The sequence below is a fragment of the Martes martes genome (genome assembly GCF_963455335.1).
Source record: "Martes martes genome assembly, chromosome: 3".
NCBI classification, from domain to species: Eukaryota; Metazoa; Chordata; class Mammalia; order Carnivora; family Mustelidae; genus Martes; species Martes martes.
Genome location: NC_137890.1, coordinates 158,393,091 through 158,412,056, shown reverse-complemented (window position 1 = coordinate 158,412,056; position 18,966 = coordinate 158,393,091). Strand labels below are relative to the sequence as shown.

Sequence of the window (18,966 nt, the reverse complement as noted above, 5' to 3'; positions counted from 1 at the left end):
CCTCTTAAAATTCCTATGTCCAAGCCCTAATCCCCAGGGTTGGGATTTGGTGATAGGGCCTTCTAACAGGTCATTAAGATTAAATGAGATCATAAAGGTGGGGCCCTGATCCAATATGACCAGTATCCTTATAAGAAGAGACAGACACCAGGGATTCACACAGACAGAGGAAAGGCCATATGAGGCGCCAGCGAGGTGGTCGTCTGCCAGCCCAGGAGAGAGGCTTCCGAGATGCCAAACCTGTCAACAGCTTTCCAGAACTGTGAAGCAATAAATTCTGTCATTTAAGCCCTTAGTCTTTTGTTATAGCAGCCCTAGGGACCAAAACACCCTCACCTCTGTGGGGATGGGGTGGAAAGATGTTTAAGAGAACCATTTTGGTGAGGCTCCCGCTCAGGAAAATCAAAAGTGGCAGGTTAAGGGATTTTCTGCAAGTTTTGTGAGACTTTAGGTATTTGTAATTTACATATTCTATATGTAAACCTATATGAATAGTAAGCCTTTAATTAAAAGTCCTACTTTCTGTTGGGCAGGGTGCCAGGTAAGATGGTATAAAGAGTCCCCACAGCCCTGAGAGTTTGGTGGTTACCTTTCGGATATCCGGGAAGGGGAGGAGGTTGGGAGAAGGACCTCGGGAGACGACAGGGCACAGGAAGGCAGCTCTACAAGGAGAGGAAAGCTGGCTGAAGCTGGCTGAAGCCCAGGCCTGTAAGCAGGGAGAAAGGAGTGATGAGCAATGAGATGGTCAGGCAGTTCAAAGGCTGGGGAGGAGGGATTCTAGAACCACACCAAGAAGGGCCTAGGGACGGCACAAAGAGCTTGTAGGGCCCCAAAAGGCATACCCAGGACCTGTGAGGACCCCAGGGAGTGATAGGTAGGTGGGGATGGGAGAGAGGAAACTATAAATAAGGGGAGGGCCCATAGTAAGTTGCACCTGCTTAACAATTCTGCCTTGGGCAGAGCCTTCCAGACCATCACTGTAACCTTACACGGCGATGCTAGTGAGAGAGGAAGCCAACCAGTTTCTCTGCACCGTCCCCTTACCCATCTGTTCTCATGTAGCCCTCATCTAAGTGTGGAAAGAACCTGGTTTGCTTGTTAAGTTGGGGGAAGCTTTGTCATCTCAATAATTCCCCAGTTCCATTATAGGTTGAAGGACGTGAGACAAATTGGATAGGCTTCAGGGGGCTCCTCATCGGGGCCAGGAGTGGACACTGCGGTGAAATCAACATAGAACTTACATGCAGTCCGTAACCATGGAAATGAAGTTTGCTCCAGATAAACCAACAGGCTCCTAGAAGTCCAACGGGCCATGAGCAGGTCCATTACCAAGAAGCGTCCTGTGTAATGACCCTTACATGCATCAGGCAAAGCATAATGGTGCTTTCCCCGGTGCTGGTCATGTAGGAAAGTATCCACTCATTGTGTCTTCCCTGCAGACAGGAAGGGAGGCAGAGAGTGGAGCAATTACTTTGGAACTGGCTCCCCAAGTTAGAGAATGCCTACTCTCAGAGACCCTCAAGAGACAGATGGCCATTTTGGTCTGCGTGATTTTAACATCGATTGACTTGATAGATTTTTAAGATTCCTTCCAGCACTTTGATTTTGTGACCCTAATCTCTAAGGAGAATGTTGACTGAGGCACAGACCTCACTTCTGATGTGATGTGACACCAGATGGCAAAGTTAGAGTTGACGTTGGACACGTAGCCTTAGTGGCTACTGCGGGGATTTTGCAAAATCCCACACCAAACTGTACTTGTTGGGATTGGGTTTCGGAATCAGTTTTATTCCTATTGGTCTCTATTCAATCACAGGTAGTCTTTAGATGGTGGAAGATCTCTTTGAGGAGTGAGTATCGATCAGCAAAGCCTGGAGAAGCAAAAGACTCTCATGAAGAGTTCCTAGAGAACTCCCACCTTCAAGGTAAGGAAGGGAGCACGTTATGTACTTCCTGCTCAGTTTCCTTTAATTAGTGACAGATTTTGTCACAGAAATAGCCAGCATACCGTCATTTGAAATACTGATATGTTATTATGTACTCAAAGACAGATAATTGCTAACATATCCCGAAATTTCTCTTGGGAAAAATCTTCAAGTGTTTAAGACTCCAGGTTAATGTGTCGGTTCCATTAATAATCTTAAATCGCATAAATATAATTTTTTCCTACAACATTTAATTAAAATGGGCTTCCTTTAGTTAACAATAAATTGAAAGGTTATTTGAAAACACAGTCAACTTCTCAAATCCTTGGACTCTCCTGCATTTTGGCAAAATTGCTGCCATTTCTTTTTAACATCAAGGTTTGCTTCAGAAGTAGCCTTAATCAGGAAGCATGTGGTTTGCCCTCCGGTTTCCCCTGTGCTTTTTGCTTTCACAATATGAAAATTTCCAATAAAAAGCAGGGGCGCCTGGGTGGCTCAGTGGGTTAAGCCTCTGCCTTCAGCTCAGGTCATGATCCCAGGGTCCTGGGATCAAGTCCTGCATTTGGGCTCCTCACTCAGCAGAGAACCTGCTTCTCCCCGTCCCTCTGCTGCTGCTCCCCCTGCTTATGCTCTCTTGAGCTCTGTCACATAAATAAATAAAATCTTTAAAAATAAAAAGCAAACAATGGTTTTTAATGAACTCCTAGATACCTGTCACCTGGCTTCAATGAAACTCAAAATATGGCCCAAATCTCCACACTAAGCCCAAATCCCACTGGATTAGTTGGAAGCAAATCTCAGTTGTTACATCGTTTCATGCTAAACCACTTCAGTATGTGTCTCTTAAAAGGAGTCCCTTTAACTAATCTCCTAATAATCTCCTAAATAATTATTAATTATTTACCTTCAGTACAAAAATGGAAAACTAGAAGCCATTTTAGAAATTTTTATTTTATTAGGAGTTAATATCAAACTTTTATATATGCATTCTCATTTTATCATTACAATATCCTTGTGAAATAACCGGTATTATCCCCATTTCACTAATGAGGTTAAGAATAGATATGCCTTTCCAGGGTTCCACAGCTAATTATGGGCATTGCCAGGACTAAACACCAAGAGTGGAAAAATCAAGTGCATGAACCTTTTTTAAATTTCTTTTTAAGTTTAGAAGTTCTATTTTATTTATTTATTTATTTATTTATTTATTTATTTTTAAAGATTTTACTTATTTATTTGAGAGAGAGAGTGAGAGAGATCATGAGAGGAGAAAGGGTCAGAGAGAGAAGCAGAGTCCCTGCGCAGAGACCCCGATGCGGGACTCGATCCCAGGACTCGGGGACCATGACCCGAGCCAAAGGCAGTGGCCTAACCAACTGAGCCACCCAGTCGCCCCTCAAGTACATTAATCTTATTCTTAAAGACACATTGTGGGTGGGTCTTTGATAATCAACACTCTTAAAAGATATTCTACTGTTTAAATTATAGCATGTAATAGTTGTTTTTTTAGGCAGAGAGTAGGTTTGGTTTGGTTTGGTTTCCTTAAACAGTTGAAAGTCTGGATTGATTGACTTCAATTCCTGATTTTGCATACATCTTCTTTAGTTAACCTCCTTATAGAAAGTACTTACGTATTAGAGGTTTAAAAAGAACCATGTTGGGGAAAGGTTGTCCACTTTTCATTGAATAAAAATCAGTCCAGGCACTCCTTGCTTATTTAACTGTAAAATAAACAGGTTTCTGCAGTGATGAAGTCAACTGCTATAGGGGAGCCTGATTGGCTCAGTCATTGGAGCGGATGACTCTTGGTCTTGGAGTGACTCTATTCCACGTTGGGTATAGAGATGACTTACAAATAAAATCTTAAAAATAAAATAAACTGCTATATAACACATTTCATTTTTAGGTCAGAATCCAATTTACTTTCTAAGCATTGTAGTAACTACCGCAAAGCTTATGTCTAAGCAAGAAATACTCACGGACAGACCATGTGATTTTCCAATCAAAATCTGGCAAGGGACATTGGCATTGCTTGTGTTCTGAGTACAGTCTCTTGCTTGCCCCAGACACCTCCCACACCCCTGTCCCCTGCTAGGATATAGGGGCGGGGGGTGGGGCAACAGTGGCTTGGGGATAACACTTGCAGGGTTCCTGATCCTGGGAAAATAGGCAATAAGGTGGGACTTTTAAAATTGCAATTGGAGGGGCTCAGTCAGTTAAGCATCTACCTTCCATTCAGGTAGTAATTTCTGAGAGTCCTGGGATCGAGCCCCATGTAGGGTTCTCTGCTCAGCAGGGAGTCTGCCTCTCCCTCTCCCTCTGTGCCCTCTCTCACTCTTGCTCTCTCTCAAGTTAATAAATAAAATCTTTAAAAAATAAAATAAAACAAATAAAAATAAATAAAATAAAATAAAATAAAATAAAGTAGAACAGCAGTCTGAGAGCTGCAGTCTCAGGACTGGCTGGTGGCCTCTGGACAGGAGTAGCACTGAGACACTGAATTAAATCACCTGGCAAGTTCAAAGGCACCTGTGTTTCACTTTTTAGATTTTTACAGCATCCAGGTCTCTGGCAGAGGAGAAAACTCCAGACAGCGATATTATTTGGCCCCTTTCTCCTCTTGGTCCTTAAGGAATTCCTCAGAAGGCATCCCTACAGCAGAAGAGGTGTGCACTGGGCCCAGAAAGAGGCTCAGGGGTCAGTGGCCAGAATTTGAACCCTTGCTGCTCCTACCCAGCTGTGTGACCACGGGCTGACCCTGACTCCCTCTGTAAGCCCACTTTCTCCTCATACCTGGGGAAAAAACGGTTATTCCATGTGGTCGCTGTGGGCATTCAGTGATCTGACACCTGAACCATATTTAGAGCCACACACACTGCATAATCAACTCGTAATCATTATTTGCTGTTTTTAAGTATTGATGTTTGACTTGGTTTGATTTTCCCCATTCGCTTCTTATCATATTCCCAAGATCCCCCCAAGGTTTTTCTCACCTGAAGGTCCTCTCCAACTCATATGGTACACACTGGCGATGGGTCTCTAGAATCTGGGTCACCCTTGGTGTCCTGGCAGAGGACTGGAGCCATGTTATTCTTACTTCCTTGACCTCTCAGCAGCCCTGAACTTGGAGGGGACATTTTCTTCTCCTGGCTTCCAGGAGCACCAAGCTCTTGGTTCTCCTCCTGCCTCACTAGTCCCTTCCCAGCATCCTTGTCGGCTCCTCCTCTTCTCTGCAAATCTAACCGTTGGGGGCCTAGGGTTAGCTCCAGTGCCTTTTCTCTTATCTGTCTGGGCTTAACTCCTGGGGGATTGGATCTGGGCTCCGACTTTAAATGCCATCATACGTGCTCACTTTGGCAGCACATATACTAAATGCCATCATACACTGACAAGTCCCAAAATGATATCTCCAGCTGGCCCAGCTCCCCAGAAACTCCCCACTCAGATTTTTATCTGGCTGCTCCCTTGACATCTCCACTTGAGTTACTTCTAATGGGCTCTCAGATGTAACACGTCCAAAAATAGCTCCTGATCTTCCCTCCTGCCCGCCCCCCCCCAAAAGAAGGCCCAAATCCTACAGTTAGCTTTGGTCCCTTTCTTTCTCTCACACGCTAGATGTCATCCATCAACAAAACCAGAATCTGAACGGTGGTTCACAGCCTCCAAGATGGTTCCTAAACATGCCCAGCTCTCAGTGTTCACAGTCGTGTGTCATCCCCTCCCGCACTGTACTCGGTCAGCGTGTGTGACCAGTACAATCTGGCAGGACTGATGTTGTGTCACTTTGGAGGTTAGATTATAAATGACACTACGACATCTGACTTTTCTCCTTTCACTCTTTCTCTCATCACCTGCTCTGGGGGAAGCTGGCTGCTGTGGCTCAAGGCAGTCCTGTGGAGAGGCCCGTGTGATGAGGAACCGAGGCCTTCAGTCAGCTGCCATATTCAGGAGCTTTCTTGAATGTGGACCCTAGAACCACTGTCAAGGCCTCAAATCATGCCGACCCACATAACGTCTTGACTGAACCTCAGGAGAAACAGACTCTGAGCCAGAACCACCCACTCCCGCATTCCTGAATCTCAGAAACTGTGAGAAAACAAATGTTTGTTGTTTTAAGCTGGTAAATTTGGGAATCATTTGTTACTCAACAGTAGGTAACTAATAGAGAACGTTTTTCACCAATTCCAACTCTGGTCCAGCCAACAACAACCTCTCACCCAGATTACTGAGTTAATCTTCTAACTGGTCTCCCTTTTCCTCCCCTTGCCCTACAATAGTGTGGTCTTGTCACAGTAGCCAGAATCAGCCCTTCAAGACATATATCAGGTCACATTACTTGTCTGCTTTAAGCCTTTCAGTGGCTTCCCATCTCATGTAGGGTAAAAATCCAAGTCTTGTAGTGATCTTCAGCCACTCTCCTTTCTTGCGTACTCTACTTTAGGCACACTGGCCTCCCTGGTGCTTCTTGAATAAACCAAGCATGCTCCTACCTCAGGGCCTTTGCACTTGCTATTCCCTTTGTTAAGAATATATTTTCCCAGATGTCCCCATGATTTGCTCTTCATTCAGGTCTCTGCTGAAACTACCTTATTAGAGAATGTTTCCCTGACTACCACATAAAACAACAACCCCCTCTTCCTTAACCTGGAAGACCGGATCTCTCATAACATTTTTCACCACATGATTTAATCTATGTTATTTGTTCATTTATTGTCTGTCTCCATCACTAGAATGTAAATTCCACTATGGTAAAGACTTTGCTTTACTTACCAGTGGGTCTTTGGCACCCACCTAGAGCAATACATAGCTCCATAAATAGTTGCTGTATGAATTATTTGAGAGAACTCTTAGGGACTGGGACAAGGTAAATTCTAAAACAGATCCTTCTTAATTATAAATCTGGTCCTAACAGAGTTCAGGTTTCTGATCAATGGTTTCTTCCAGAAGGGGGAAAAAGCCCTTACACCAAGTCTGGTCACACTACCAGACTGATACTTTTAAGACAGTTTTTCAAGCCCAGGGGCCACATCTTATTAATCACTCCTTTTTCAAGATCAGGTACCTGGTAGGCAGTTAGTATATGTTTGTTAAAATGAATGAAAATACATTTTCTGATGAAGGAATATTGCTTAAAATAATGAAATTACTGTGCTCAAACTTTATTTTCATGGCTCTAAATTCAAATAAGAACACAAGGAGTAAATTCTAGAACTTAGTAGTATATTTATACTTAGAGTAGTTATAAGCAGCTCTGGAGGAACACATCACATAAATCTGCACGAGTGTGCTTGGCGGCCATGAGAGTACTACAGACTGGATGACTGAAACACTGGGAATAGACCTTCTTGTAGTTCTGGAGGCTAGTTCAGGCTCAAGGTGCTGGCAAGGTTGGTTTCTTCTGAGGCCTCTCTCCTTGGCTTGCAGATGGCCACCCCACTGTGTCTTCCCAGGGCCTGTCCTCTGTGTGTGTGTGCCCACTTCTGGTGTCTCTCCGTGTGTCCACATTTCCTCCTCTTTTAAGCACAACAGTCAGAATGGATTAGAGCCCACCCATATGACCCATTTAGCCTCACCTTTCAAGGTCCTTTCTCCCACGGTGGGGGTCCTGGCTGGCTTGGTTGGTAGAGCATATTGACTCTTGATCTCATGGTCATGAGTTCAATCCCCACATTGGCCATGGCGCCTACCTTCAAAGATAAATAAAGGTCTTTTCTCCCAGTGCAGTCACACTCCAGAGGTTCTGGGGTTTACGATTTCAGTGTATAGATTTGGGGGAGGTCAGGAGGACATAGTTTAGCCCATAGCAAAATACATATTTTTCAGGTAGGGGAATTCCTGTAATCTTGTAAACAGCATGTATCATTACTAAATTAGTAATTAATAATTGTAGTGGTTTCTTATTGCTCCTGTAACAAACTACCACCAGTGTAGTGGCTTAAATAATAATGATTTATTGTCTTATATTTCTGGGGATCAGAAGTCTCATCCAGCTAAACTCAAGGTGTGAGTAGGACTGCCTTCCTTCTGGAGGCTCTAGGGGAGAATCTGTTTCTTGCCCCTTCCAGCTTCTAGAGGTGCCTGCATCCCTTGGCTTCTGGCTTCTTCCTCCGTCCTCCAAGGCTGTGACGATGGCCTGTCCAGCCCTTCTTGCTCTCATACTGCTTCCGTGGTCACATCTCGGACTCTTCTCTGACTCCGCCCTTCTTGCCAGGCACCCCTAGATTTGCATTTTTTTTTTAAGATTTTATTTTTTTATTTGACAGGGAGAGAGAGACAGTGAGAGAGAGAGAGAGACAAGCAGGGGGAGAAGGAGAGGGAGAGGGAGAAGCAGGCTCCCCGCTGAGCAGGGAGCCTGACGTGGGGCTCAATCCCAGGACCCTGGGATCATGACCTGAGCCAAAGGCAGATGCATAATGACCGAGCCACCCAGGTGCCCCTAGATTTACATTTTTTAAGAGACAAAATTCATATATTTATTTAAAAAGCCATTCATACTTATGTACACAGAAAACTATTAGCAGGCAGTCGAGTGTTGCTTAATAAAGATTATTTCTATTCAAATCTTGGCTTCAAACGCACTACATGTATGACCTTGGGCAAATGATTTAGTCTGGTGTTTTTTTTTTGTTTGTTTGTTTTTTTTTTTAAGTAATCTCTATACCCAGTGGGGCTTGAACTCACAGCCCTGAGATCAAGAGTAGCATGCTCCAGCATCGGAGCCAACCAGACACCCCTAATTTAGTCTCTTTGGGTATCAGTTTCCTCAACTGTTGATAATGGGAATAATAACAGCATTAGCTCATAGGGTCCTTATGAGGAGTAATTGAATGAAGGCTAAGAATTTGCCTAACACCTACAACTAGCTATTATAGTTTTTAAAACTTTTAAAGTGAAAACTCCTTCTCTCTTCCTCCAAGCTCTACTCCCCTGGGATAACCGCTATAAATAGTTTCTTTTGCATTTGAATTCTTTCTGTTTGGGATTGTGTGTGTTTGTTTACAAAAATACAGTCTTGAATTCTTTAATTTTTGCACTTGCTATATATTGTGAAAATTTTTTTCTGTTAGCATGCATAAAGAAATACCTTGTCCATTTCCAAGGCCGTGTGGTGTTTCTTGGTAGAAAGAGACAGTTCTCCATTGATGGACATTTTCAGAAGGCTTTGGGAACATTCTGGGGCATATTTATCTTTGCACGCTTAGGTGAGAATATTAGTAACATAGATTCCTCATCATGGAACTACTGGGACCAAAAAAATATACATTATAAATTTTGATAGAGTATTTTATTTTGTTACTGAATCTGTAGCCCAAGGCTCACTTGACCAGCAATGGTATTTCTGTTAGCTAGCTTGAGTAGGCCTGCCATGGAATGGATGCCATGATCTCTAATTTGTTTGACCTTTATAATTATGCTAGGTTTTTTTTTTTTTTAAGATTTTATTTATTTATCTGTCACAGAGAGAGAGAGCACTAGCAGGGGGAGAGGCAGGCAGAGGAGAAGCAGGCTCCCCACTGAGCAAGGAGCCTGATGTGGGACTTGATCCCAGGACCCTGGGATCATGACCTGAGCCGAAGGCAGACACCTAACTGACTGAGCCACCCAGGGCCCCCTACTTATGCTAGTTTTGAAAGAATTTTAAAGTGGGCAACTTACATTATTTCGGCATTTATTCATAAAATGAGACTTCATTAATATTTTGATATCACCCTACTTTAACTTTGAGTAATCCAAAATTTGCATAAAATGCCAATTACTTCACTGTCCTCACAGACGGGGCTCCAAAAAACTGCTGTATTAATTATACTCTATCCGACAGGATACGGTTTTCTTGCACCTTTGCCATCACTAATTAGGTATTACTATTCTTTTTCATCTTTTCCAGTCAGATGGTGAAAATAGTGTCATATTTAATTAGCATTTTCCTGATAACTAGTAAGTTGAGCATCCTGTCATGTTTAATTACCATTTATATCCTTTCTGTAATTTGCCTGTTTGTATTCTTTGTCTACTTGTCTATGAAGTTTAATTTTTTTTTTTCCTCTGAGACCTTTAAAAATCTGAAGAAACATCTATGGATTTTCCCCCCCTAAGTTAAAGAAGTAGGAATTGCCAGAAAATTAGCTATTGGAAATATTGTTAAAATTGAGTTTAAAGCAAAAATGTGCCTGTGTAAACTCAGTTGAAAGTGCTGACTCATGAGTTGAGGTTGAATCCAACCTAAAAATAAGTTGTTTTCCAACTTAAGTCCACTCTAAAGTTGATTGCTTTGATCTTTGAATGAGTTATAAGTGGTGGTTAAGTATTTAGGCCAATCCACAAAAATCCCTGTGATAAAACCAAATGACTTCAACAACCATATCTTCTGAACTGACTGACAAAGGTTTTTTTATTTCTGCTCCTGCTTGTAAAAGGAAGCGTGGGTGATGTAGTTCAGATGCAAAGAACTGAAATTTTCTTGGACATTTAGATAATTTATGAAAAAAAACAGACTGCATGTTTGAAATGGGGAACAATAACAGAAAATTGGTAATACTATCAATACTAATAATCCTGGAATATTGGCTTGAGTTCTAGATCCTGGGGATGTTGGTACAACAGAAATAAGAGAGTGGGAAACTATTGGCTTTACCTTATTCCCAAATCTGTGTCAGCCCCATGCCGTGGACCCATGATCCATTTTCTTTGGGTCCCTTCTTCACTTAGCACGTAATTTAGCCTTTGACCTGGAACTTTGTTTTCTCGGGGCTACCCACCACCTCTTAGCCTACTCCCCTCCTTCTTTTTGACCTCTCGAATCAGCTACTCCTTGACTTCAGCCTGGATTTCTAGTTTCTGCCCATGTTGGATGGGGGCCTGTGGGCAGATCTCAGCAACATTCTTCTTGTATTTTATCACTTTTTTATTAACTAATATCTGAGATTTAAAAAAATGAACACACACACATAATAATACAAAAATTAAATCAGTTTGAAGAGGTTTTAGAATAAAAGTAAGTCTCTCTCTAGCCCCATGTTCCCAGTTTCTGTGACAACCATCATTAACAGTTTTCTTATATATCCTTCCAGAAATGGTAGAATACGTTAACACAAAAAGAAGAATCTTGTACATTGTATCCTATACCTTGCTCCTTAAAAGCAAGTGCTGAAGTTAGTTATATTCTTTTTTTATTCCTAATAGGACTGAGTTATGCTTTTGTCCTTTTCTTCTTATTTATTCTTGGAAGTTTATCTACTTTATTAATCTTTCAAAAAATCAACCCTTCTGTTTCTCTGATCACCTCCACTGTTTCTTTTCTATTTTATTTTATTTTTTTAAAAGATTTTATTTATTTACTTGACAGATAGAGATCACAAGTAGGCAGAGAGGCAGGCAGAGAGAGAGAGAGGAGAAAGCAGGCTCCCCGCAGAGCAGAGCCGGATGTGCGCTCGATTCCAGGACCCTGGGATCATGACCTGAGCCGAAGGCAGAGGCTTTAACCCACTGAGCCACCCAGGTGCCCCTTTTTTCTATTTTATTAATCTTTGCTTTTATCTTTATATTTTCTTCTAATTGAGAGAGGTAACCTTTTCTTTTTAATTTGGATGCATAGCTCACTAATATTTGATCTTTGTCTTTCTACAGCAATGTCCACTGAATAACTCTTTTAAATAGTGTTACTCAAATATTCTATAACTTCACTTCTGTGTGATGTATCAAGTATCGATAGGAGGGTTATAAAAGCTCCCACTGTAGTGGAGGGTTATCATTTTTTCTTCATAATTCTCTCGGTGTTTGCTCTGTATTTTGTTTGGGGTATACTAGTTTACTTATTTATTTTTAAGTATGTATTTTATTTATTTTAGAGAAAGAGAGGGTGCACAGGAAGGGGCAGAGTAAGGGGGGAAACTTCAGCAGACTCCTGGATGCTCTGCTGCTTCTGGAGACTGATGTGGGGCTTGATCTTGCGACCCTGAGATCAGGACCTGAGCCTGAACAAAGACTCAGAGGCTTAGCCAACTGCGCCATCCAGGGGCCACAGGGGTATACCAGTTGAGAAGTATTAAATCATCCAGGTGAATTACTCCTCAGTGGTTCCTCCTTATCTCCAATGGAGAATGTTACTGTAACATATGTTTTGTCTGCTAATATAACGGTATCAGCTTTCTTTTGGTTTGAATTGGTCTATGTTTCCCCATTCTATTACTTTTGCTTCTCCATATTATTATTTTTGAGTATGTCTCTTATAAATAGTATAGCCAGAATTATGCGTGTGTGTGTGTGTGTGTGTGTGTGTGTGTGTGTGTGTGTATGCAAGTGTTATTTATCTGAGAGTTTTTTAACCTGGCACGATTATGATGTCTAGGAGACAGAGACCATCTTAGAGTGACGCTGAGGGTGACAGCCACATCCTAAGAACATGGACTAGAAAGATAAAAGAACCCGGGGATATTAATGACATAACGGAGCTCCTGCACCAGCCTTTACTGCCCATCTCCACACACTAACTGAGGAAAAAATAAACCCCTACTTGTTAAGTCACCTTAAAATGAGTTTTCTGTTTCATTCCGCTGTGAACCAATCTCCAGCTGATTATAGAGCAACTATTTTGGAAGTTATCCTTATATATTTTTTCCTTCCTTTCTCTTTCTCTTCTTTCCTCTCTCTATCCCTCCCTCCCTTCCTTCCTTTGTGCTGTTATTTCTATCTGCCTCTGGAATATCAAGAACCTTAGAATGTTTACATTCTAAACCTTTACCTTGAATTATAACGTGGAATGGCGTTTTGATTTGCCTTGTTTGACAACTCTGGCAGTTTGTTATTTCAAACATGTTTAATACAGATTTGCCCATGTTTACTGCCATTTCTGTCTTCATCATTGCTTCTGAAATTCTATTCCTTCCTTTTATGTAAGTTTCTTTTCTTTTATTTCTTTTTTAAAAAAATGTTTTATTTATTTATTTGCCAGAGAGAGGGAGAGAGAGCACAAGCAGGGGGAGAGGCAAAGAGAAAGGGAGAAGCAGGCTCCCTGCCGAGTGGGGAGCCCGATGAGGGACTCAATCCTCGGACCCTGGGATCATGACCTGAGCCAAAGGCAGGCACTTAACCGACTGAGCCACCCAGGCGTTCCCTATGTAAATTTCTTTCTTCTTGTGGTGTATCTTTAGTTGTTCAAAATCTCATCACGTAGAGCAAGTCTATAGGTGGATGGGCACCTCAGGTACAAGGCCTTAAGTGCAGTTCCTCAGGGATAGCTCCTGCAGATATGAAGCCTGTGAATTAGACAAATTTTCTGTCCCTCTCCACCTGACATGTAATGGTGGGACAGGCATGAGACAACTTAATTAATATAATTAATTAACATCCAGTGTATTACTAGTTTCAGAGGTAGAGTTCAATGAGGTTATCAGTTTTGTTTTGTTTTTTTTAAAGATTTTATTTATTTATTTGACAGACAGAGATCACAAGTAGGCAGACAGACAGGCAGAGAGAGAGAGGAAGGGAAGCAGGCTCCCTGCAGAGCAGAGAGGCTGATGGCGGGGCTCGATCCCAGGACCCTGGGACCACGACCTGAGCTGAAGGCAGAGGCTTTAACCCACTGAGCCACCAAGGCGCCCCAAAGTTATCAGTTCTTGATGAGAACTCAAGAGCTCTACTAATTCTTTATGGCTCTTGGTTTTACCTCCTGGACTCTTGGATCCATCCTGAGTCATCCTCCTTGTCCACAAAAGGTAACCCATCTTTGTAGGTTTAGTTTTTCCAGCCTACTTCCTACCTGTAGGAGTTTGAGTGTCTGGAGTCTTTTTCCTTTTTTTTTTTTTTTTTTTTAAGATTTTTATTTACTTATTTATTTGAGAGAGAATGAGTGAGAGAGAGCATGAGAGAGGAGAAGGTCAGAAGGAGACGCAGACTCCCCAAGGAGCTGGGAGCCCGATGCGGGACTCGATCCTGGAAGTCCGGGATCATGACCTGAACCGAAGGCAGTCGCTCAACCAACTGAGCCACCCAGGTGCCCCTGGAGTCTTTTTCCTTTTGCACTGCCTTTGACCCTTTCAGTTCAAGCTGGCAAGCAGTGTTTCTACCCATAGAATTCTCTTAAAAACGTCATAGCCATCTATGACTTTTTTGGGGTTCACTCCATTAAGCAAAACCACACCTACACACTTTTTTGAGACAAGCCCTTCTCTACCTTGGTTTCTGCTCTTGACTCCCGAGTGGCAATGCCCTTTAGCTTCTTGGAAGCACTAAAATTTGACTGAATGGTTCTTAACAAAGCATTTTCCAGCCATGCACTCAGCTTCATCTTCATACCAGGTTTTTCTGAGCTTGTTTGGGATTTGATCTTTGCCTTGGAACCATTTCTTAATTTTAGCATTGTTTGCCATCTGAGGAGGCAGAGAAAATTCAAAACCAGCAGATCCTGGCAGCTTTTTAAGAAACCTTCTGTAGCTTCTCTCTTTGCTTTCACATTTTAAGCAGCAAGACGTCAGATAGCATGTTCAACACCTCACTTGGAATTCTACGTAGCTGAATCACCTCCCCTTAAATCTATTTCTTACTTCACATACCTTAGTAGGCAATAATGTTTCTGCCACTACATGACAAGGGTCTCCCATCTTCCGGTTCTCAATAATATTTTCTTCATTTTCCTTTAAGCCCTTGCCTGTAAAGCCTCCTCAGAGTCTACCAAGCTTCTACTCACCAGCCATTGATTTATTTATTATACTATTTGTTGAAAGCTCTTCAGCCTTGCACTTAACACCCTCCTCGAACTCATTCAAATTTTCCATACGCTTTCCAATTTCAAAGATACTCCCACATCTTGGGCTTCCATTATGGCACCACAACACTTGGAAATACTCAAATCCTTATTGTCTCCTGTTGTGTAGCAAACTACCCAGAAACTTAATGGCTTAAAACCATAATAAATGTTGATTAATTCAAACGGTTTCTGTGGGTCTGGAATTTGGGAGCAGCTTTGCTCAGTCTTTGGGTCTCGTATGGTGTTGCACGGAGCCTCAATCATCTGGAGGCTCTGATTCCATGATGACTCACATACGTGGCTGACGAAAAAGTGGCAGTTGTAGCCAGGAAGGAAGTTTCAATTTCTTAGCCCATGGAACTCTCCAGAGGGCTGCTGAGCATTGTTAGCATATGGCGTTGGCTTCTCCCAGGGGGAGTGATCCACGAGGCAGCAGCAAGGCAGAATCCCCACTGTCTTTTATGACAAAGACTTGGAATGTCATTTAGACAATATCCTAGTGGTTACATAGATCAGCCCTAACTCAGTGTGCGATGGAAACACAGAAAAATAAATCCAGGAGAAGAGATTCTGTGGAGCCACCTTGGAGGTTGGTGGCACAGTCCAACAGGAAGGCAGTGATTTTACTTTTCAAAATGGATTTTGTTTTAACTTTTTTGTTTCTTATTTCAAAAGAAATAAATGTTGGCCACATAAAAAATACAAATAAACAAAAAATATTTTTCTAGATACCCCAACGCCCATACACTTTGAAACTGTCACATTACATCCCTAGGTATATACATCCTTTTATAATTTTTACATTTTAAGGACTTTACTGGTAGAGACTTCATAAACTACATCTGAAGATGCATTGAACATGTTTTCCTGGCATTTAAAAATGAACAAAAATCTCCAGTTATATTAAGGGATGTTTTATACTAAAGCTTTTTTCTCCCTCCGTTAACTAAGTATTGCCTTTTCTTCTTATTCTGCTGGTGGGCAGGGAGTTCTCTATGATACCTGTCCTTTAGAGTAGAACTTTTCACAGGGTTATTTTTCCCTCTGGAAATGCCTTGGACTTCAGAAGTGCTTTGAATTGGAAGCACTTGGAATTCGGAAGCCACTAAAACCCTTAATGCCTTTGGAATGCAGGACTAACCAGTTTTGGAGAGAAATCTTATATACCTTGCTCTTCTGAGTTGCACAATTAGAGCTTTGACATAAACATGGCCCTCACCCCACATCCAATCTGAAATCAGAGACCCATCAACCAGCTGAATCACAGTTCTGCTGACTTCTGCACAGAGCCCAGAATTCCTGACAGCGCCATTCTACTTGCTCCGGAGGGAATGCTCCAGGCTGAGGAAGGAAGGTGGTTCCCAGATCTTGGGTACTTCATCCCTCCCTCTCTCCCTCCCTTCCTCTCTTCCTTCTTTCCCTCCCCCCTTCCTTCCTTCCTGGATCTAAAAAAATTACACTGGTTATACAGGTTTATTGAAGAAAGATGAGAAAATACAGATGAACAAGAGGAAGAAAATGAAAGTCACCACCCAGATTTAACCACTATTAAAATTTGAATATGTATCCTTCCAAACATGTTTTCCCATTTATTAACCATTTCTTATATTTTTTTTTTAAGGGAACTGAGTTAAAAAAAGAAACAAACTAACTTTCTTGCATTGAACATATTTAACATAGACCATTATAACTGGTTGATTCTTTGGAAATGTTTTCCAATTTGGGAATAACTGAAAAGTATAGAAAATATTAGGCAAAAAGTTAACTCAATTTTCATGAACTATCCACTTATTTTCCTCTTTGCTTCTATTTTTTTTTTCCATTATGTAAAGATAGGGATGAAAGAAGATAAAGAGGGAAGAAGAAAGTTTGGTGGAGAAACAATGTATAACAATAAGGGAACAAAAATCAGCTAAAATTAAGAGATATTAATATGTTTCAGACCAATTTGGGGAGAAGGAGGGTAGTAGAAAACCCACATGGACCAGCATTTTTGCCCATCCAGTGAGGATGGAGCTGGGACTAGTTAAGTCAGTTGCCTGGACTGGAATTTGGTGTTGATGAAGTCAAGGGGATGTGGTTCATCACTGGGTTAAAACAGTGAGTGTCCCTCAAAGGTTCCAATCTCATGGCAGGGACAGTGCTTGAAAACAAATGTCTCACAAATGCGTGTCACCAAAGACAGCTTGGTGAAGGTGGGAATAACTCAGTATAATCCAACATTACTCCCTGGGGAAGAATGCCTTATTAAAGCACGACTTACTGATAAAGATCATAGTTTTTACCTGTCTGCACACGGTAACTTTGTTGGTTTGTTGGTTTCTTTGAATTACAGTCCAAATTGCCTTAATATTTGGTGCAAGAATATTAGACTATGTCTTCAATTTATGTGAAGGTAAATTTGACTTCCTTGAACGGCTCTCAGACAATTTGCTCCTGAATATCATTTCTTATCTGGATCTTGAAGATATTGCCAGGCTTTCTCAAACATCACGCAGATTTGCGCAGGTAACAGATAATTATTTTGTGTCGATGCGGGTTTTTCCTTGTGCTTCCTCAAAGTTCGTCTTCCTCCCTCCCTCCCTCCCTTCCTTCCTCCCTCCCTTCCTTCCTTTCTTCCTCATAGTTTATTGTTTGCATTCATTTAAGCAAACATCTGTTGAATACTTACTTGATCATGAGCACTGTTCTATGCACAGAGGTAGCAGACATGAAAAGACATTATTCCTGCCCTCAAGAAACTTACAGTCTAATAGGAGAGGCCCTAACAGATACAGATTATTACAGTATAATGTGAGCAGTTCAACAAAGGATGTGTGTATGAGGTACAAAGAGTGCAAAGTGATTTCCTCTGCCAGGCTTCACCGAAGGAGTTATTTTTTTTGGGTTTTCAAGGTAAAAAATAAGAGCTCACCAGGTGATCTGGAAGACTAGTGGCATTTCAGGTAGAGGCGCATTCCAAGTCCAGGCAGCAGTTCAGGCAGAGGCATGGCCACATGAAAGAAGGCATCGAGTAGTGAGTCTTCTGTCTCCCTTTCTTCCATTAACAGCCCTTTGCAGAATTATCTATTCACAATGTTGATGGTTTTGGGGAAATCGTTCATCATAGTGCCCTGTCCTCCTCCATGCCCGAGGCTGATGAAATAGACTCTCTCACACTATTTTGAATCCTCAGCAGAATGATGAGATCGGAAGATGCACTTGGTGCGGATTTTACCCAATGTCAGGGCCTTGAGGCAACCATTGTTGGTTCCTCTCCCTGTATCCTGGAAGGTGCCTTCGTTCCTGCCCCTTTAGTTATTCCTAAATGCACATATCGTCCTTCCATTAAATCCTCTTTTGGCTTAAGTTAATTAGAGTTGGACTTTGTTTGAAACAGAAGAAACCTAACTTGGTATTTAGTTGCAATATACTGGGGCAAAGTCCATTTATAAAAGAGCATGCAACATTTCCCAAGATGAATTAAATCATAATCTTTTTTTAAAAGACATTTATTCATAGGGTGCCTGGGTGGCACAGTCATTTAAGCATCTGACTCTTGGTTTTAGCTCAGGTTGTGATCTCAGGGTCATGATATTGAGTCCTGCATAGGGCTCCGCCCTCAGCGAAAGTCTGCTTGCCTTTCTCTTTCTCACTCTCCCGCTCCCCCCACATGCATCAGATCCACCTCTCTCAAAAAATAACCAAAGGGGCGCCTGGGTGGCTCAGTGGGTTAAAGCCTCCGCCTTCGGCTCAGGTCATGATCCCAGGGTCCTGGGATCGAGCCCCGCATCTGGCTCTCTGCTCAGCAGGGAGCCTGCTTCCTCCTCTCTCTCTGCCTGCTTCTCTGCCTACTTGTGATCTCTGTCTGTCAAATAAATAAATAAAATCTTAAAAAAAATAAATATTGGGGCTCCTGGGTGGTTTAGTTGGTTAAGCGTCTGCCTTCAGGTCAGGTCATGATCCCAGGGTCCTGGGATTGAGCCCCACATTGGGCTCCCTGCTCGGCTGGAAGCCTGCTTCTCCCTCTTCAACTCTCCCTGCTTGTGTTCCCTCTCTCTCTGTCAAATAAGTAAATAAAACCTTAAAAAAAAAAAAAGTAAAAGATAAAATAAAGTAAAATGCTTAAAAAATCTTTAAGACCATATTCACCCATTTTTATTTTGTTTTTATTTATTTATTTATTTTTAGGTAGGCTCCAGACCCAATATGGGGCTTGAATTCAGGACTCTGAGATCAAGAGTCACATGCTCTATTGATTGAGCCAGCCAGGTGCCCCTAATTCATAATCTTATTACCTGAAAGGTCAACACTTTTTTT

General features: G+C 41.9%; 1 protein-coding gene across 1 annotated transcript in view; it reads left to right on the top strand.

The window, feature by feature from the left end:
- The window catches only part of FBXO36 (F-box protein 36), a gene marked incomplete at both ends in the record, with an annotated part of 75,244 nt that extends 57,410 nt beyond the window's left edge, over window positions 1–17,834 (top strand). The window contains 3 exons of the mRNA XM_080799433.1: window positions 1,821–1,925; window positions 17,003–17,175; window positions 17,718–17,834. Coding sequence (XP_080655559.1) covers window positions 1,821–1,925; window positions 17,003–17,175; window positions 17,718–17,834 — 395 coding nt within the window. The remainder of the gene's footprint in view (window positions 1–1,820; window positions 1,926–17,002; window positions 17,176–17,717) is intronic.
- Between the last annotated feature and the right edge of the window lie 1,132 nt (window positions 17,835–18,966).